Here is a 22423-nt window from a genome sequence, read left to right as displayed (position 1 = left end):
GGGGGAGAGGAGTGGGGGGAGGGGGAGAAGAGAGGGGGGAGGGGGAGAAGAGTGGGGGAGGGGGAGGGAAATGGGAGGCTGGGAGGAGGCGGAAACTTTTTTTTTCTTATTCTCAATAAAATAAAAAAAATACAGAGAGAGAGAGAGACAGACAGACAGACAGAGACAGACAGAGACAGAGAGACAGAGTGAGATCATGGATCCACTCCCATTCACAAGAGCCTCAAAGAAAATAACATATCTAGGAACAACCCTGGCCAAGGTGATGAAAGACATTTATAATAAAAAATATATATAAACCTCTGAAGAAAGTGATTAAATACACTAGAAAATGGAAAGATCTTCCATGCTCATGATTTTTAGAATTAATATTGTGAAATGGTCATTTTATCAAAAGGCATTTAAAGAGTCATTGCAATGTCAATCAAAGTCCACGTCTTACTCAATAAAAGCAGAAAAAAAATATCTTAAAATTCATATGGAATCACAAAAGTCCCTAGATAGTCACAACAATCCTGAGCAAAAAAAAAAAAAAAACAAAAAAAAAAAACAATGCAGGAAAGATTACCATTCCAGACTTCAGCTATATTACACAGTCACAGTGATGAAAGCACACAGACCAATGAAACAAAATTGAAAATACAAACATGCATACACATAACTATAGCCATCCAGTATTCAAAAAACATTCCAAAACATACACTTGAGAAAAGACAAAAATCTTCAACAAATAGTGTTGGAGGAAATAAATGTGCACATGTAGAAGAATGAAACTATACCGGTACCTATCACCACGCACAAACCTGAGTGTAAGAGCCGGTGTGAATGGAGGACACTAGGAGAACAAGGATAGCTAAATCAACTGAGCAAAACTCACATGAACTCACAGAGACTGAAGCAGCATGGCCAGGACCTGCATGGGTCTGTACGGGCCTTCACCAGGTCCTCTGCACGTATATTATGCCTTTCAGTTTAGTGTCTTTATGGGGCTCCTGAGTGTGTGAAGTGTAGGTTTTGGACCCTTGTGCCTTCTCTTGGACTTTTTACCTTCTGCTGATTTACCTTGTCAAAATTTGATGTGATGGGGTATTTTTTATCTTATTATATTTTATTTTGCTATGTTTTGTTGTTATATCTTAGAAACCTTTTCTTTTCTAATAAGAAGCAAGAAGTGAGTGGATCTGGATGAGAATCAAGGAGGGGAGGAAATGGGAGGAGTAGAGGAAGGGGAAACTGTAAACTCACCCCAAACACATCCAAAACCTAAATGTGAAGCCGGAATCAGTGAAACTGCAAGAAGAAGACACAGGTGGTACCTTACCCTGTAGAATATACGTATAAGAGAATATTTTCTTATTAGGAACTCATTTTTTAAAATTTATTTACTTATTTATTATGTATGCAGTATTCTACCAGCATGTATCCCTGCAGGCCAGAAGAGGGCACCATATCTCATTACAGCTGGGTTGTGAGCCACCATGTGGTTGCTGGGAATTGAACTCAGAACCTCTGGAAGAGCAGCCAGTGCTCTTAACCTCTGAGCTATCTCTCTAGCCCCAGGAACTCATTTTTTTCCAGAAATTTAGGCCAACACTTGGAAAGTGTGACCTCATAAAACTGAAAAGATTCTGTACAGATAAAGAAACAGCTGGGTGAAGAGGGAGTCCACAGAATGGTAGAGAGTCTTTGCCAACAATTTACCATATGAGTATAATCCCTACTACCTTCTAAATATTTGTTATTATACCACAAATAAGTGCAGTTCTCACCTCATTAAAAAAAATTCTCTTTCCACAAACGGAGACTATTAAAGTAAACCCCTCTTATCAAAAGGCAAAGAACAAGAGGTCATGTGATACCCAGTTTCATCTGATACATTGACAGAGTCAAGGTTGTTGTCAGAGCATTTGTGATGTGGGAGAGGCACACGGGCTGACTGGGGTCTAAGACAGCCTGCTTCAGAAATCATTCAGATCTGAGTGACCACAGTATTTTCTTCAATCACTGATCCCAGTTTTTTTTTTCTTCTATATGAATCTTATTTTATATAGTTAACTGTAAGGCTTAATAATTACTCTAGTTCTTAAAGTGAAGAGAAGATTTTAAAGCCTAAAGGCTGGTTTAGCTTGCTTGTTTCAAAAGCACAGAGTTTTAGACTCACTTTTAAAATTTTAAATGGAAGTCTTTGTATCAAACTAAGATTCAAGGCAAGGCATCCACAAACACAAAAGTAAACAGGCATTTCCAAGAAAATTTGCCTGTTTTTTTTTTTCTTTCGTTAAAACAACCTAGTTTCATGGAGAGTATTTTGGAATTTCAGCTGGAATGGCAACCTCTGTCTTGTCGATTCTTATTTCTAATCCGACTTAATACCAAATATGTACACGTAACCATTATCTGAATTCAATTTACTACAAAAATTTCATAACTAAAGATTTTGGGGAAAAAAACAGATCAGAAAAAACATTGCACATCTGTAATTCACAACAAATTGAAAGAAGTTAGTTAATGAAAGCTGATACTGAGTCATATTAGCTATAAAATATGACATATAAGCTAGATTGCCATTTTTGCTTATTAACAAATTAAGGATTATTGCTAGTCAATGACAAAGATGAGAGAGCATGACCACACCACATTGAGTATAGCTTGAGGCAGAGGAAGGATGAAGAATCTCAAACATTAGGAAGCCTATAACACTAGTATGAGCCCCAGCTTAAGGCTGACATGTAGGACCACATTAGATGTTGTATCCATTGGCAACAGAATTAAATTAGATTACAATTACTCATCTTGGGAGTCAGCAAAGATGTCCAGCTTGTCACAGAATATGAAACACCTCTAATTAACTTTGTTTTTAAAAGCATACCCTTCATAATCCAGGTTCTACTCTATTTAGTCTTGGATTATTTAACTTAGTATTTTCAAATTTCTTATTAGATCTAGCTTTTCCATCACTACTAATATGCCATTTATATATTTTTAGACTTTATTGTTTTTAATTGAGCTATACATTTTCCCCCCTCTCTTCTTCCCTTTTCTCCTCTCCCCTTCCACCCTCTCCCCCTGCTCCCACACTCCCAATTTACTCAGGAGGTCTTGTCATTTTCTCCTTCCTAGGCAGATCCATGTATTTCTCTTTTAGGGTCTTTTTTGTTGTCTAGGTTCTCTAGGATTATGGGCTGTACGCTGATTAGTCTTTGCTCTATGTCTAAAAGTCACTTATGAGTGAGCACATTTTATACTTGTCTTTCTGGGTTACTTCACTCAGTATGTTTTTTTTTCTAATTCTGTCCATTTATGTGCACATTTCAAGATATCATTATTTTTTACTGCTGAGTAGTACTCCATTGTGTAAAAGTACCACAGTTTCCTTAATCCAGTCTTTAATTGAGGGGCACCAAGGTTGTTTCCAAGTTCTGGCTATTATGTATCCCAAACAGCTAAAGACAGTTAAGGAAATGCTCAATATCCTTAGCCATTAGAGAACTGTAATTAAAACAACTCTCAGATACCATTTTATACCTGTAAGAATGGACAAGATCAAAAGCACTGAAGACAACTTATACTGGAAAGGATGTGAAGTAAGGGGAACACTCCTCCATTGCTGGTGGGAGTGCAAACTTGTACAGCCACTTTGAAAATCAGTATGGCGACTTCTCAGAAAACTAGGAATCAATCTACCTCAAGACCCAGCAATACCACTCTTAGGCATATACTCAAAGGATGCTCAATCATACCATAAGGACATTTACTCAACCATGCTCATAGCAGTGTTATTTGCAATAGCCATTTATATATTTTAAGAAAAGAAGGAAGCATAAAAGAGTTAGCCAAACTAGAAATATATCATGTTTTCTAAGGGACCATTATAGAACTGAACGGGTCTGATTTTAAATGTGTGCCTAAATGTAAGAGACATAAGCAGTCAGTCCTGATGGCTAGAATGGTGACTGAGGTGACAGTGACAACAATGAGCTGTGTGCCTCAAATGTCAGGTAAATAGAAAATGGGATTCATTTTAAACTGCTATTTTTTTTTCAATTCAAGGCAAATATGCCTCAATGGTAAGCTGACGGGAGCTGCATGTGAGTGGACATTTCCATGCTTAGAACTTTCCACTGAAACAAAAAATGCACTCAAATGTAGGTTTTTACACGTCATGTACAACCCATCTACAGGGTGACACTTTGCGCAGTGGGGAGTGGTTTTCATCTCACAGGAACGTCTAGACTGATCACCCATTGATACCTTAGTGCTATAGAGCTGGGGTGAGGCTTGCTGTTGCAATAGCTAGTGGCTCTGGCTTATCTGTATAAACACCCAAGCCAACGCTGAACTTCTTTAAAACTGGCTCCACTACCCCTCTTCTGAGGATATTCCACAATGTCACCAGCAATTAAGTGATCATAAAGCATGGGTCGTTTCTGCTTATATGAAAATAGATCTGAAGCCCATGAGGCAAACGAAGAACTAACACAATCTTCAAAGACCGCATTGAGAAATTATAATCAGATCTGGATTCTGTTTTTGAGACCTTTCTCTGCCCATTCATCTGTCAGCTCTGGATGCTCAGCGGCTCTAAGCCAATGGGTCATAGCCTTGGCCGACTATCTCGTGTGCAAACTGCTCCAAGATGTCACCTGAAGCCAGGTTCTTATAGTATCTGAAGTAGTTATGAGTGAGCCATTCAGTGCTCACCCATGCTCAAACACAAGGCAACCACCACGCTCTCAGTGGCATTCCACAGATACTAAGCTTTCGGCCTCAGGCCTACATAACTGAATATGCAAAATCCCTTCAGCAGGAGGGAGAGCATTACGACCAGTGGGCATGGATCCCTTTATGAATTCGGAGTTGGCTGCAGAGTCTAACTATATGACAGACATGAGCCGTGTTATTGAATTTCTTTGGGGCTTAGTCTGTTCATTTATAAACTGAGACCGTGAGTGCCTCTCTCAGGGTGTCATCTTCTGACAGCCTGATGTAAGGCATGTTCGTGAGGAATCTACAGCACAGCCACGCTCACTAGTCATCAGCTGGTTTTATAAAGCATCCTTTATGGTACCTGTCCTCACTTTGGTTTGCATTACAAGACATAGCTTCACGTTCATAACTCTACATCCTAACAAAGTAAATACATTCCCAAGATTATCACTAAAGCTAAATCTATAGTTTATTTTCTAGGGGAAACACGCCTTGAGCCCCGAAGCAGTTCAACCAAACTTGGCAGCACACTAAACACTTTTCTCTAGTCTTTAAATTTTGCTTCAAACTAACCTGAGGAAAAAAATGCATATCCTTTTATAGGAAAAATACTTTGTTGACAACAGAACATAGGAAAAGCATAATCCTGCGCCCTCTTCAAATAACTCACCTGGTTGTCCCACACAATTGACAGTCAAATCACCCTTACTATTAAATGTCATTTTCCTAATATACTTCAAGTTTCCTTCTTGGAGGTTAAAGTCTGTTTCTTCTCATTTGCCACATTAGGGAATTGACTGGGGATTTATAGGCAGCCATCATATACCACACTGTCACTGCTACTCAGTCATGCATCTTAATTTCTCCACCTATTGCCACTTAAATCCTACCCCGTAATCACCTCATCATCTCTGTCACATTTTAAAAGTTGCTTTCCATTTCATCAACCCCATTTTCAGAGCTGGAGCACGAGCGAGTGTGCGGGGTTCGCCTAGTGTGGCATTGCTGAGGCTCAATGAAAAGGACATGTTTTCTCCTCAAGCAATTTCTTTAGATTCCAGGAGAGGTTTTGCTTCTAGTGCAAGAGCATCACCGTGTGAGCTGTTTCTGCTCTGCACTCCAGCTCTGCCCTGCTTCACTATTAAAGCCTTTCCTTGCTAAATGTGGCTCTCAATGGTGGGAGCTGAGTCTGTCCCTTATCCCGCTGCTTTCTAGAACACATAGACCCCCTAGGTGAGCTACTGATTGACCAATGTGCATGACTGTCCACCCTTCAAGGAAGAAAAAAAAATCCCATTTAAACAGTTCTCAGAATCCTTGGTCCCTGGCACTACAAAGTAAGAGAAAATTTAAGCAGCCAGTTTGATGTGCTTTTTCCTCTTTATCAGCACACACTAGCCAATTGCTCTAATAAATTCCCATTATGGCTTGTCTTCTGTGACTCCAAAGGACACATGTTCCCAGTGGCATGGCCTACAAGTTACTTTTTCTCAGGCTCTTCAGAAGAGCTCACAGGTTTTCTCTGTCAAATAAGTTAAGTACATGACACTCATTACCTCTGTCTAGAAAACTCCCAACATATCAAAGGGGATGGTGGTTCTGAGAGAAGGCCAAGGAAAAGAAAATCCGCGGACCTTTGGTATGCAGATTTCCCAGAGATGTTTGATGGCATGGTAATCTTTTGATGAGGTGAATATTAGCGATTATTGTAAGGAATGCCGGCTCCTCCAGGGAACATTTTGGAAATGTTGGGCTGTATCATGGTCCTCCTCTAATGCTCTCTCTAGGTGATCTTCTGCTTTGTGATCTCTGAAGTATCGTTTAATCTGCACGATCTATTCAGAGTAACTTTGTGGAGCGCTTCATGACACATAGTCTCCGTGACTTTAGACCAGAATATCTACTCAAGACCTTCTAGCTGAAAAGCAGAAAAAGGTCCAGTTTGGCCTTAGACACCTGTGGTGAGTTGCAGGCTCTCCTTGGCCCCATGACAGGTGAACTGGCTCATCACTGTCACCTTCTCCCTTATAGTGGACTGCTTGTCAGCTAGCACTTAGTACCTAGCAAATTCTAGATAAACATTTGTTAAACAAATAAATTATGTGCTATACCATAGTTTTTAGAAAAACATGTATGCTTATTGTAATGTTTAATGAACGATTAACCATGTGACTAGTTTCATTTTTTCTTAAGACTCTCTGCTACAGTAGATATTAAGAGTTTATGAATCTTCAATTATATACTCTAATTACTCCTATGTTCTCAGTCCTTGGCATATTTTTTGCTTAACTATTATGAGTGCCAACAAGGTATTTGACCTTCTTATTACAAATAAAAAAGGTTTCACTGAGAAAATGTAGGCTTTATTATTTTCAACTGTATATTATAAAGCTAAATTTTGATTTCCAGTCTTCTGAGCTCTTATACTCTCTAATATGCTTTGTCTTAATTTTACACCATACATATATAATACATGTAGTCTACCGTGTCTTAAATTCACACCATATGTGTATAACACATGCATATATAAAACTAGAAGCTAGTCAATAACTTTTTGAAGCATTTGCATTTTAAATTTAATCATACTTTAGGAAAATTGATGTATATGACACAACATTTAATGGGTGCTCCAGGTGTGCCGGTCCTGTGCACTGAGTGCACTCCCATGGCAACAGTCACTTTAGCCATCTCTAGTACCATTCGTCTCCCCCAACTCAAGGTCTCCACACACTAAACACTATTTCCTCCCACTCCTCCACACTCTGTGACAAGCACCATTCTACTTTCTCATTCGGTAATTGCCACTAATGTATCATTTCTATATTCTCATTCTAGTTATGCCATCAAACAAAGGCTTGGAGGGAAAAATAATCATCTTTAACTTTCTTAGACCAATAAAGCAATGTTTACAGTTTAATTCCCATTGCTCAAAGAAAATCAAGGCCTGACTGTGAAACCACACCAGCCCCATGTGAGGAAGTGGAGCTTTGCCCACACAGCCCCAGGACTAGAAGCAGGTCACTGACAAGATGAAAATTATGGGGTAAGTCTGGGTAGTAGTGTTAACATGGTGGGTCTTTTGATGACTGGAATCCACATAGAAATCACATACATTTTTTTTTTCTTTTTCTCCCTTACACACTGCATTTCTGTTAATGTGTGAAAATGAGGCAACTGCAGAGAATGTAATCCACATGTTTTGGTGCATTTACACTTCCGTGCTCTTGAGAATATCAAAGTCGCCTAACAGTACATTTTCTGGTGCCTTAAAAAACCAAGAGCAAGACAATTACAGACTTCAAAAACAAACAATCCCCAAAGGAGGTGTGTTTAATGTAAGCTTCAATTCTTGATCTCTAAACAATATTTAAATAATTATCTAAGGTAATTTTAAATAAAATAAAAGTTTAATATACATCTTTAAATGGAGGCTAAATTCCAAAAGCCCCAAACTGGCTAGTAGGTTCAATTCTCCTCTAGGAAAGAAGAAGGTGGGTTTCAGAGATAGGTGTGTAGTGGGATTACTCCACTGACACTGCTCACTGCAGCAACACTCAGCATGTCTCACTGTCTCCATCTACAAAATGGACAGAAAAATGCATATGTACTGAACTATGCTAGAGATAAAACAGCTCGTAGGCATACAGTGTTCAGACACCATATAAAGAGAAGTACCTGGAAAATATTTGTTCACATGTTATACTCCACCACAATAATGCCATTGAACCAATGCTGGGTTGCCTTGCCGAGCCTTAATATAAATGGAAATGCTTGATCTTACAGCAGCATGATAAGCCATGCTTTGCTGATGTCCATGGGAAGCTTGCCCCTTTCTAGGTGAATATGGAGGAGAGGTGGATGGAGGAGGAGAATGGAGGGGAGCTGGGGAGGAGAATGGAAAGAAAGGAGGGAAGAGAGGCTATGGTCAGGATGTAAAATAAGTAAAGCGATAGAAAATAAAGTGTTACATATTAACCCAAAGGTCCAGCTGCTAATGGAAGAGAGATCCAACCTTGCGGAGTGGCTGTGAGGTGACCCCGCTCTGATTCTCTGTAGATGTAGCATATGCGGTGTTTCCTCACATTTATAAACTGTATTAGCTGACATCATTTCTTACTTTTTAGTTTCATTAAAATTAGGATTTTATTTATCTGCCCATGAAGCTCACAGCTTTCACAAATAATTAGGGGTTTATCTTAAGATAATTTTCAAAGAGTAAGGGACGTAGGCTTCCCACTATCAAGTGACACAGCCGGCTGTCACTCACATAATACTCAGGTGAAGTAAAACTGGGGGAGCTTTCTTAGGCCTCTCCTCTCTGTCCTACATCTGCACGTGATGTCTTAATCATACTCAAACCTGAGCCCAGAAGCCTACTGACTGCTTCCACAGCCAGATAAAGCCATGACAGCATGCAGACACGAGTTCATTAAGGCAGATATGTAACAAGCACAGAGAAGCCAGCAATAGCTCAAGCTAAGAAGAAAGGCAAGGAGGCCCACAGACCCAGCTCGATGCCAAAGCTCCGTAAGGTTCGGGATGACGTGGTAAGTGGGTTATTGCACATGACTCATTGGTTGTGTTCCTCGGGTTTTAATTTAACCCCTTTACTCCTACTTCTGCCTCTGCCAACATCTTTTCAATGTTAACACGATGCTTTCTCTGGAGTCAAAATGTAACTAGCATCTTTTATTTTTAATTTAATTTTAGACTCTATTTATTTCTATCTTTTGAGACAGAGTTTTGCTTATCCCAACTGGTCTGAAGCTTGCTACATAGCCAGGCTGGCCTTTAACTCACAGTCCTACTTCAGCCTGCTGACAGCTGGGACTACAGATGTTTGCCACCCAACCAGTTTATATGATACTTTCAAATGAAAAGCAGGCTTTCCCCCAATAACATTTTCTTTGGTTAAGTCTTCATTACAGGAACAGGTCTTAAGATGCTAAAGATTTATGTGAGAGGAAACTATTTTGCTTTGGGATTTAGGCCAATTGTCATCACATTTTGCATCGGCGTCCCTTCTTGAGAAGGTTGCAGTAAGTAAAGCCACTCTTCCTTTAATGAGCACTAAAATGGCACTCTCCCCAACCAAGATGAGACACGGTGATGACATCAAACAGCTTGTCACCAGATGCAAGGTAATGCAATTTCTTAGTTATATAACTAAACTCCTCAACATGGAAGTAGGAATTGGAAGGTAGTCTTAAAGTTTTCTATTTGATTATTATATATTTTATTACTTCTTCAATAAGTTTGAATGGTAAATTTAATTTCAATTATAACAAACACCCGCTAGAAAGTACATACATCCTATCAAGAAAGAGACTTATATGAGGTAACCTAGTTCCAGAAAGATGACCATGGTATGTACTCACTCATAAGTGGATACTAGCTGTAAAGCAAGGATAACGAGCTTATAGTCCATGACCCTAGAGAAGTTAAGTAAAGTAGGTGAACCCTAAGAGAAACATATATAGATTCCCCCTTGGAAAAGAAAATAGACAAGATTGCCTGACAAAATTGGGAGCATGGGGGTTGGGGGAGAAGGGTGGGTAGAAGGGGAGGAGGAACAAAGAAGGTGAGTATGGAGGAGAACTTGAGGGAATGTGATAGCCGAGATGGGGAAGAACAGAGAGAGAAAACAAGAAAAGAGATATCTTGATTGAGGGAGACATTATGGGGCTATCAAGAAATCTGACACTAGAGAAATTCCCAAGAATCCACAAGGATGACCCCAGCTAAGACTTTAAACAATAGCAGAGAGGGTACCCAAATTGGCCTTGCCCTGTAGTGAGATTGATGAATATCTTAAATATCACCATAGAACCGTCATCCAGCAACTGATGGAAACAGAGGCAGAGACCCACAGTGGAGCACTGGGTTGGGCTCCAGTCAAAGAGTGGAGGAGTGAGAATATGAGCAAAGAGATTAAGACCATGATGGGGACACCTACTGAAACAGTTTACCTGAGCTAAGGGAGCCCAGAGTTGGTGAACTCTGATCAGACAAGGGAAGAACCAGCATAAGACCAAACTAGACCCTCTGAATCTATGTGATAGTTGTATGACTGGGGCAGACTGCAGGGCCACTGGGGTTGGCACCAGCATTTATCCCTACTGCCTGTACTGACTTTTTGGAATTCATTCTCTTTAGATGGATACCTTGCTCAGCCTAGACATAGTAGGGTGGCCTTGGCCCTTCCTCAAAGCATTGTGCCTTACCCTCTCTGAGGAGTGGATGGAGGGGGGATAGAGTTGGGGAAAAAGTGGAGGGAATGAGAAGAGGGAAAGGAGTGGGAACTGGGATTGGTATGTAAAATGGAAAAAGATGGTTTGTTTTCTTTTTTAAAAAATGAAATAAAATAAAAAGAAAATTAGATCTAGCTAACATGCAAAGAATTGAAGAGTCAATACCAAAATGTGTCTAGTGCACTGGCAAAGGCATAAACAAATGATTTTAGTCCTCCAGTCTCCAGCATTCCTGTATCCTTAGTTCAGTTTTGTTTTGATTTCTGTGTTGAGCTCAACATTTAGGCTTTTGATCAGGTTACCTTTGTCATACTTCTAACATAGAGAGTTGAAGAAATGCCTCATAGAACCTGGAAGTCCAAATGTCCAGCCAGGAAAATTACATTATTATTTATTCTTTTCTTTTTGAAACTGTCATCTGAAAGGTCTTTTTCTTGGGAAGAAACTGCCTACCTCACCATTCATTCTTGCATCACATGCACAGTGAATTCCTTGTGAAGACCAACATATTGAACTTCATGGGGGAATAATAATGAAACCCTGCCTCCTCCTAGTTTTTCTTTTGTCAGGTAAGGTGTGTGACAGTTCTCTCAATTGCTTGTCATCTAGCCTAGTAATTTAACTATACCTTGATTTCAGAAACACCTATTTTCATACCTAAAAAGAAAGAAAAAAGATGAAAGGGACAGGACAAGGTGAAGGAACCCACAGCACAGAAGACCTCTATCAGTAGGAAAGAAGAAGTAGTCACTGCATTGAGTGCTCATACTCAACCTGCTAAACAAGCAGAATTTTCAGAACGTTTAAAAGGTCTGCTTATTTGAAAAAGTCACATGGAATAAACTTGCCACAGATCATCTTTAAAAAGTTTTTTTTTAATGTAGTAGCTTTCACTATTAAATTGGTTCAGACAGTGCCAATGTGACAGCCCTTTTCCCTCCTAAGTTTATGAACACAAGACTTTCTGTGTCCAAGCTGGATTTAGAATATCTCTCATGTAAATTCCAGTGAATAATTCAAATTTAAAAAATTAAGTTTAAAATACTTCCAATGATTCTGTTCAAGTTACACTTATTCAAAGTGGTGGTTCTTCCCCCTCCATCCAATACCCTCTCGTTAAAATTGACAAGTTCTAAGTGTGACTATTAAAATACTGTGGAAGAAAATGTAGGGAAAGTTTTATTTAAAATAAATTGGAACTCTTTTTGGAAAACACAGATCAGAGACAAGCATGCAGGGTAATTCAATTTAGAATCCTTTTACTTGCTTAGAAGGCTGTGTCCCCTCAGAGCATTGACACAATCCACAGTGAACACTTCCCAGAAGGTTCTGGAGTCAAATGGCCACAGTGCATTTTCATGGGTAAGAATTTGAAAGGTTATAGTGAGAAACTTTAGAAGTACACATCAGAGTCTATTGCAGAGACAGCCTTTGAAGTGCAGAATGCAGAACCAAGGCCATTTTGGCAACTTCAATGACTATGGAAGGACAGAAGGCTCCATCTGCTTGAGCTAATGGGCCAGTGACCAGTGGCATTGTAAGAAGATGCAACAAGTGGTTCAGTGAGAATTGGCAGATTTTGTGACCATTTATGCAAGTTCTTTCCATTACAATAACAGCCAGGTGATGCTATATAGTCGATCTCATTATAGACCCCCTTCTGGGCCTTGAACATGCCTTTATTTTCTGTATTTAAGAGACAAACGTGTTCTATCAACTTCACAGTTTAAAACTCAGGACACTAAGTTTAACAGAGGTCTTTGGTGGTAACAGAAATCACTTCTAAAATCAATCCATGAGATCATCTGCCCTGCTGGGGTGGAGGTTTCTGTCCAAGCTCCAGCTCCCACCCCCACTGCCAGACTTCCTACAGAAGAGGCTGAGAGATACTGCCATAGATGGCTTTGGAATCTGACTTGGTTTTAACTTCATTAGTTCCGTCTAAGACCTCATTCAACTGGCATCTAAATCACTCTTCAGAGTAACCGTGAGCCTTTTCTTCCTATTTTCTAGGATATTCTCCATATTCTCATATCCTCCAGTGTGCCATGGTAGTGTTTAAATTTCTATTTACACCACACCACTTGGAGGAATTTTCTTCAGTCTTTATACCATGCAGGGTCTCTCCAATCCAGGCACTGAGAGTATCTGAAGTAGCCTCTGTTTTCCATAGAAACACTCATCCTTCTTGTCCATATTTACAACCCCTGGCAGCCTTTCCCAAAATCTATAAGCTTTGTGAGGGGCTGAGTCCATCTAGCACTCTTGAATAATGTACAGAAAGCAGATTTTAGTTAATCTGTGAGTAAAAGGTAAGAATTTGACATTGGTTAAGTTCTTTGAGTTGTGGTCCATTGGTACCTATAGAGGAGCTCTTAGCTGAGGGAATGCCAAGTGCATTTGACATCTAAACTAAGGCACTGAAATGCTGCACAAGAACCACTACTTGTATATAAGATGTGGTGGTTCACTATGACGTCTCAGCACCTCTGAGGGAGAAGCAGAACAAATGCTGCAGATGTAAAGTCAGCCTGGTGTTCATCGTGAGTTCCAGGTCAGCTACAACTACACAGTGAGAATCTGTCTCTAAAAATCAAGATATTATTTTTTTTGTATGCAAGTTACCAGTAATAAGACACTAAATATGCAACATATGAAAACTCAGTACATGTAAAAGTTCATTAATAATAAAGGAAATATATGTAGGGCTTTTAATACTTAATAAGAAACTTACTATAAATATATGGATGAATATATTTAGTTACAAATCTATAGAACTACATGTAGAAAATTCAGAGTATTTCTCTATTAGATAACCAAAAATTAATGTGCCTGAATTGGATAATTCTCATATCGATAAATCTATAGAGACAAATCTTTTCAGTAAGATAGACATACCCAAACGATCCATGAACTGTATAGAAATAAGGAAGGAATCATCTACAGAGAGGAACAGGAAAGGAGATACTGCAGGACAGCTAAGAATGTCATTGTGAACTGACTTTTTGCTCCCAGCCATTTGCTCATCATAAGCTCAGACCTTCTACTACGTAAGTGAAGTCTTCTCAAAGGCACACATGTGTGTTTTCAACTATGGATACAGCTTAAAACAACTTCAGTCAATGGCAAATAGTCGGGTTTGCCGGTTCTTTGTCAATACCTTAAGTGGCTCTGTAGTTTCTATCTGCTTCCTTATTCTTCAGCCATTTTTCATGAGGACACGAGAGACACACAGAGCAGAGTTGAGGCAAGCATGCAGTGACCAATCAAGCCAGCCATACATGTAATCAGAAATAAATCCCCTTGAGTCCAGTCTGTGGCAGTAACTCTCAGCTAATTGCATACATGCAATGAAGAGACACAGGATGAACTAAGATTTTGTGTTTCTTTGTTATGTATCATTATTGTGACCATAGTTACCTGATACATTCACAGATTAAACCAAGCAATGGGGACAGTCTTCCCTCATAGGAATTAAAAACAAAACAAAGAATCAAAATCCCTTTCTTGAGATTCTTTTTTTTTTTCTTTTTCCACAAAAAAAGCAGCAAATTCACAGCTGATCAGTGGAGCAAGTACTTTCCAATAATTTTTTTCTATATTATCCACTAGGTTCTGTTTTTCTTCACAGTCAGGGTAACAACTCTATTGACATTAAAATGAGAAAAAAGTGCCTCTAATTTATGGAGATTCCAATGACTCTGTGACCTCATCTGTAAAATATGAAGTCAACTTTGATTGTCAGTGTAGAATTCTGTTTGGGGCTGTGAAACTGTCCTCTGGTTATGATGAGGCTGTTTTCTCTTGAACTACCATCAACAGTGAATATTCTCCTGATAGCCACTTAAAACTGGGCCCACTGATTTTCAGTTATGGAGATTGGAGGGCTTAAGGGACACCACAAAGATTTATAACCATTGCTAAGGGAGAGGAGCTCATGAAGCGCCCCATTTCCCAAGTATGTGTGTGATTAACAGTTGCTGGAGTAGTATAACAGTTTCTTCAGTAGTATAACTGCCTGTCAGTAGCCAGGCTTCATCAGTAATCCATTACCATGTTCCTGTAGGTAACACCATTAGACTCACTAATTCACAAGGCTACACCTGAATAGATCATCTCTTTGTTTCTGTCAAGAGCACCTTATCTGGGACAGGAAGACACTTGTTCATGTCTTCTCAGAGGAAGTTCACATAGCAGCACACTTAGGTCCGGGAAGGACATTGAGAACCCTCGCATGTGGAAGGGGCAAAGCAGGAAAGCTAACTGAATGGACTCTTCACTGAGGAACCAGTAACGTTTTCCTTTGCTCTGTTTAAAATGTCGAGACTTTTTGTGAAAAATCAGTTTCACTGTTAAAAAATTAGGAACTCAACAAAATATTTTTAAGATCTCAGTCTAAAAGTACTAAGATTGCCATTTTCATCCTGACCACATTTCAGAGACTATCACATAAGCTCTTGTAATAATGTATTGACTTTTCAGATCAAAATTTGAAATGTTTTAATTAATAAATTTAGGTTTTTAAATGTTGTCATTTAATTGTGCTGCTTTGCTCTTTTACCAATGATTAGGGTAAATCTGGATGGTGGGGACTCAAGCCTGCACCTCTGCTCTCAGTGTCCTTTGCAGCCCCATGCTCCTTCCTGATCTCTAAAGAACACTCGGCTCTTTCCGACAGTGGGTTCACACTGCTTTTCTAATCTTCAAAGGCCAAACATTATTTTTCTTCAATCTTGGTTTATAAAACAGCTGACTAAATAAGTATCCCTCAATTCCCCAAATGACCTGTGTGCCCTTGTCAGTCACTATGACAGCATACTTTGTTTTCCTTTATTTACAGTTCCATAAACATCTACTCATAATTCATATGCATATTATTTGACAAACTAATAAGTATGAAGTTTGTGTGGGGTGTCCAAGTTGTCTCGTTTATTTTTGTATTAACAGAATCCAAAGCAAAACCTGGCATGCACCATATGCTCATTATATGGATGAATGAATAAAGGAATGACCTCCTTAGACTTCATTAATGTTTTCTTCACCATCTTAATAAATATTATGCAACATTTCTAGACAGTATGCGTGTGCGACTCCCTCAGTTATCTTCCTAATCCACACAGGACCCTCTTTATATGCTTACACATTGACATTCTCTCAGTTTGTACCTTTCCACCACTCTTCTGTCTGTTACACACTCTTGCTTGTCAATGACTATTATCTGAGCAGATTCAAGAAATCATTCTCAGGTTGGTATTGAGATGTAGAAATGGAGGAGTCTCTGTGAGTGACATCATACTAGAAATAGAGGAGTCTCTGCGAGTGACATCATACTCCGGGCCACTACAAAGATGACTCCCTCTGGAAATGAAAATGGTGGCTTTTTCACTTAAGCAAAACACTTTGGTGAGTTTATTTTATATGTGTCAATGTTGAAAAACTTAAATTTATTAATGAAAACATTTAAATTTCTGATCTGGAAGGTGAAGATCTATACATTAGATTACAGTTTGAAAGATGATTATTCCCACATTCCTGTTCTTCATTTCTATTGTCACATGAATCACAAAGCCTTTCTGGATATATCATATCTATTAGTTTTTTGTGTATTGAAAATTGCATAATGTACTTTTTATGTGCACCTGACTACATAAAGTGGAATGAGTAAACATGAATATTTTTTGTCACTGAGATATTTCAACATTCTTTAGAGAAAAGACATATAGCCTCTAGCTTCTACCTACATTCTTATGAGTAGGTACGGTCATAGCATTCCCCTTTCATACAAAAATTATGCATTTGAATTGCTTCCAATAAGTTCTTTAGAGAATTTTCATGGGCTCACCATGGGGAGCAAAAGCACAACTGTTGAATGAAGGTGCTAAGGAAAATAACAAGTTCATACCTGGGACTGAAATCTTGCCTGCAGTGGGGTGATCCATCTCCATAACGAGGCCATTGTGCAATACCTGTAAACAAAAACCAGAAAGAAAGAAACCATCTTCAATCTCAAGGCATGTGGACAGTTGACCTTACTTAGTAAACTACTTAGTCAACATTGGAGAAAGTTTTACAAAACAGATATCTTTTATCTGTCATTTGAAAATAAATATGTGAAGTGTTTCTTATTGTCATATGTATCAATTGAAGCCAAAAATGGCTAAGAGACTCATGAACCAGAAAAATACATTCATCCAAAATCTCCCTTTATTTTAAATATAGCTGATCATCTCCCCGCTTTCATCCAAGTCTTCTACTCTAATGTTAAAAGTCACCGTGTGTGTGTGTGTGTGTGTGTGTGTGTGTGTGTGTGTGTGTGTGTTTTAAATTTTTAAATTCTGGCAAGACCTGACCAAAGACAATTAAAGCAGGGAAAGGAGTGGGGTAGGATCTGGGTCTGGAACAGGGGAGCCCATACTCTTGTCAATGTATTCAGTGGAATTTAATAGATCATTCCAATGAAAGGTAAATCAGAGCATCCAAGGGGCAAGTCACTGCCGGAGGTGAAGGATACAAGAATGTTAAGACAAGAATATGGGCACAGCTAACTGAGAGAGTCTATGGGAGGCCCAGGTTAGGGACTTGAGCGGGGAGGTTAACCCAGTGATGTTTTCAAGGCTGATAAGACTGTATAAAGAATAGGACTCTGATAAAGGAACACAGAAAGAGAAAAAACAAAAACCTCTTGCTAGAGGGCTTAAAAGGTTCTTCTGTGCTGTGACCAAGATCAGCTTTCCAGTGTTCCCTTAGAAAAAAGAGTAAACATAGCTTAGGGTAGACCTAAGGTGGTCAGTAACTACCCAGTTTCTCACCAGGGACATAAACCTGAGTGCTCTTTTATTGGACTAGGAAACCTGGAAATGAAGGTTAAAATTTTGTTGTTGTTGTTCAAGAACCCAAATCTGCTAGACATTCTCAAAGTGCTTTACCTATTAATAGAGAATGTCATGATGCCTTGGGGCCAGAATCTGTAACATAAATGTTGAATTACTGTAAATGAAAATTTTCTGACACAGAAACAAAATCCTACAAAGTTTTGTTTTGTTTTAAACAACTAGGGGATACCACGAGAATCCTATCTCAATCAATCCAACATGAATTGTTGGGATTTCAGCAAGTTGAATATAAATGGTTTCTCCTTCACTATCAACAGGGTAGGCCTCTCTTCCCATCCTGTACATGACAGAAGCATGCCAGTGGCGCAGTACAGTTAAGGACTTTGAGTTCACACATGAACAATAATGATAATGGTTCTATAGCATTTTGAGGTTCCGATTTAGTGAACCGCATTGTCAGGACAATGCATTTATAAGGTAAAGATACATGGAACAAAGGAGCTGATAAAAGCATGTTCTTCCTTGGAAAAAAAAAACTTAGGAAAATAAAAAAAAATGAGATAGGGGTATCTTTCTAATAAGGGTTTTGGTCATACTATGACAGAAGTCATCAATAAGAAAACTTGATGGGTAACCATTTAAGGTTAGATGTCCTAATCTGTTGTGCTTAAGTATTCTGGCATCTGCCTCGGTTATGTGAGGAATGGCCACTGATTTAGGAAAGCAACTCTCTAGCAAGCATTCAACTCCCACCAGTCAGGGCAGCACCGCACCATATGGAGAGCCTTGATAGCAATGCCTTGCTTTTCTTTTGGCATCACCAGGTTTGTACACAAGAGCTGGCCAGAGAAAACCCTTGCCAGTGTTAGAACTGTGCTATAATTTAATTCTGGTGTGGCTCATTCTCAGCATCCACCCAGCACAGCCTCCTTCTCCATGGGGGTGGGGGCTAAATGCCAGCCGGAGGTGCTAAATCTCAGTTCTGCTGAGGACAGGAACAAAAATACCAAGCTAAATTTCACTTGAAACAATTATCCGCACACTGAATCATTCTTCTCTTCTCGTATCCCTGTTGCCCTCCTGACTACCTCTTTGTAATAGCGCTGCAGTGCTACTCACAAAAGACAAAAGTGAGTGTTCTTAGCTAAATATAACCGAACTGATAGCGTTGAAATTAATTAACGCTGAATTTTAATCATGTAGCAAATGTTAAGTGTCAAACGTGAAAGGGTAGTTGGTAAAGGTCAAGGGACATATGTCAAAGTTTCGTGAAGCGAAGCTAACGGCAGTTGATTGAAATTTTCCCCAGAAGCTGCCTTAGGGATCACACTTCCTTCACCTCTAACTTGATTGCTGTCTGCAGTAATATTTCCTGCTTGAGTCTTCTACCTGATCAATACTTAGCTTTAAGCAAAAACATAAATGTGTTTGATGTTAGGCACAGGAAGCTAACTGCCACTTCTCATTGTCATTTGCTGTGACGTTTGTAAATGAGGCAAATGGGCTGGACTGAGCTCCCATCTGTAGAAAGGGCTGACTCTACTCCCTCGCTTGGCAGAGGCTCCTCTTTAATGTACAGTGTGGAGTTGAGAAGATTCCACAGGCTTTTCTCATAGCTCAGGTGTCATCACCCCAGAGATAGTACTGTCCCTGGAAAACTGCCCAGTGACCCGGAGTCTTGGGTCATTTTCCAACCTTGCTTGTGGAGCTTTGCCCAGTATCATTTTCAAATATTTCAGAAGTCAGAAGACTATATCCTGACATAAATCTTACCTGCCCACTTCAGTGTGTTGTCTTGTCAAAGCTTCACTGGAAACTGAGGCATAAACCCTGCCACCTCTTATTAAGCATTTCTTTGCAAAGGGTTAGCACATGCCCCCTTTCATTTTCTCATTTAGCTAAGACATCAGTGTCTAGAATTTGAATGCAAAATTCGCATAAAAATGTTCAGCTCTATTGCTACTAAAAATGGGCTAGAGAATCTTCAGGGACCTTAACAGATATTTTAAAAACTTATGTGTATATTGTGGTACAGGGTGCACATGAGAGCTAGTACTCATTTAGGCCAGAAGAAATAGAATCAAATTTATGGGAAGTGGAGTAACAAACAGATATTAGCAGCCTGATGGGGGTATTGGGAGCCAGCGGGAGTCCTATGAAAGAGCAGTGTACCTTTAACTAGAGTTTTCTTGCCAGTCCCAATCAGGGACTTTATAGCTTTTCTTCACAAAGATTTCATGACTTTAACTTCAATCTGATTATTCAGATCCTTCTTATTGCATACTAAATTATTTCAAAATCAAGACAAAACCTTCCCTGGAACTCTTATGTCAGTTTGACCTTTGGCAGTGTGTTTAGATTCGACTGTTTTCTCCCATATTTTCCTTATTTTATTCTTTTTACACCTTTCATTGTTTGGTAGCTCCTCTAAATTTTATTTCTTCTTGATGTTTCAAAAGCCTATTCTTGCCAAGAATAGAATTTTAGATAGTGCACTAACCTCTTTAGGAAAGTATCAGGTCTACTTAGAATAAGGACTCTCTTTCTTTCTCAAGGGTTTTATAGAGTGACAGCCTAATGAGAGTCAAATGATAATGTATTAATGATGGGATGATAAATGTATACCTTAGAGTGGTGTGAGAAATAAAGTTTAAAGTAAGTCTTTTTATAAAGTCCTATGGAAAATGAAGAAAAAGTCTGTAATACAGCAATAGAAAAACAAACAAAAGAGCATAAAAATTAAAAAGCTGACACCCTCAGTATTACAAACACAGGCCTGTAATCCTAGCTTATTGGGATACTGAGGCAGGAGAATTCCAAATTCAAGTCCTCTCTGTACTACAGCATGAGTTCAAGACCAGCCTGGCCAAGTTAGTAAAACCCTGTTTAAAAATCAAAAGGAAGGAAGGGGCTTAAGATACTGCCCAGTGGTAATGTGTTATATACAAGACCCTAGGTTCAATCCCCAGACCACACACACACATACACACACACACACACACACACACACACACACACACACACACACACACACATCTATCCAGTGCAAAACTTTTATGGAAAGCAAAAAAACCACTTCATGGCTACATTTTCTTTACATGTATCAAAACTGAGATAAAACCAACAAGGGCATTAGCAATAATCCCCAAAGAAGATGAATCTACACTATTTACTGTGAATCCTCATCTGATAAATTCACTTAATTCAACAAACTCCACACAACTCTGATACATCAGGCACAAGGAAGGGGCAGGCAGTATTGATGAATGAATTTGCACCAAAATTGTCTGTAACTGTAAGAGAAGGGACAGAGAACAAGAGACTTGAGCTAATCTAGAATAGAAAAGATGTTACACAAACACTAATGTGCCCGATACAAAGTGCTAAGGAAAACCGAGGCTGCAGAAAAGCACCTTCCAGAAACGTACAACCCTGCATGTACAATTCCAGGTAAATACCTACCAGTAGGTAGGTTTAACTGTTGTTATATAATTTTATCTGTTATGTAATAATATCGGTTTGATCATCTATGTATTTGATAGATGTTCAACAAATATCTATTGAGTTGTTTTAATTAAACTGGATTAACTGAATAAATACCAGGAGTTTCTTTTGGTTTTATTATTTGATGGGGCTATTTAACTCGAGATTTCCCTAGACACAAAGTTCTTCTACAATATATGTATTTTAGAATCTTAGCTCCTTATTTCCAGGATTGCTTTGCAATGATTTTAGTTAGCACTGGTGGCTGATCTCAGTGCTGGAGTGCAAACGTGGGAAGACATTCCAGAGCCCATGCTGAGAAGCCATTGAAGGGACATACTCATAGTTAGCTAGCAAACATAAAAAATTAGCTAAAAAAATTAACAAGAAGGGATACCCAATTTGTGGTGTAAAATATATCCACCAAAAACAAAGAATACAATTGTGTGTTCTTTATATTATGATCTAACCAATAATATCAGATGAAAATTTCCATTTGTGGTATCAAAGCACTCCAAAAATTTCATTTTTGGAGCATTTTGAATTTCATATTAGGGCCATTCAACATATGTCAACTGTAGCAGTTTAATAATTCTTAGTGTAACAGAGAATAATTTTGAAACAGCATTTGAGAAGCTATAGAAGCAAAGGTAAAACTTAGATACAGTCAACAAGGTAGCTCAACTGTTTATAAAAACTTCTCACAGAAAAAAAAAACAGAAATAACATGAAGTCATGAAACAAATATCAAGGTAAGCTCTCATATTTACCTAGCTAAAGGAGATCAGATTTAAAAGCTGGTGTTTGGTGCTCTCTTACTCCTTTGACTCAACTTCTCTTTATTTCTTTTTTGTTCTTTTCTTAGTTTCACTATTATTTTTATATTTTTATTAGTTCAGTGAGAGTTTCACAAAACATGCTTTGATCACATTCAACCTCCCTTTTAACTCAATTTCTATAACTAAAATTTACTTTCAACTTAATATACACAAGCCTTTAACTCTTCAATTTCAAAATCTCATAATTGTGGGGTTGAAGAGCTGGCTTATCAGTTATGAGTTCATACTTCTCTTACAGAGGACACTGGTTCAATTCCCACATAGCAACTCACAAAACTTTCTGCAATTCTAGATCCAGGGAATGATATAT

The 22423-nt window shown here is 38.8% G+C and overlaps 1 protein-coding gene across 1 annotated transcript in view; it reads right to left on the bottom strand.

The window, feature by feature from the left end:
* Sugct (succinyl-CoA:glutarate-CoA transferase) overlaps positions 1 to 22423 on the bottom strand; it is a 653069-nt gene that overhangs the window by 97329 nt on the left and 533317 nt on the right. The window contains exon 13 of the mRNA XM_050142381.1: positions 16861 to 16924. Coding sequence (XP_049998338.1) covers positions 16861 to 16924 — 64 coding nt within the window. The remainder of the gene's footprint in view (positions 1 to 16860; positions 16925 to 22423) is intronic.

This window comes from Alexandromys fortis, unplaced genomic scaffold (genome assembly GCF_014885135.2).
Source record: "Alexandromys fortis isolate MF-2015 unplaced genomic scaffold, M_Fortis_MF-2015_v1.1 scaffold_5, whole genome shotgun sequence".
Lineage (NCBI taxonomy): Eukaryota > Metazoa > Chordata > Mammalia > Rodentia > Cricetidae > Alexandromys > Alexandromys fortis.
The sequence above is the reverse complement of the archived record's forward strand: the minus strand, read 5'-3'. Positions and strand labels throughout refer to the sequence as shown.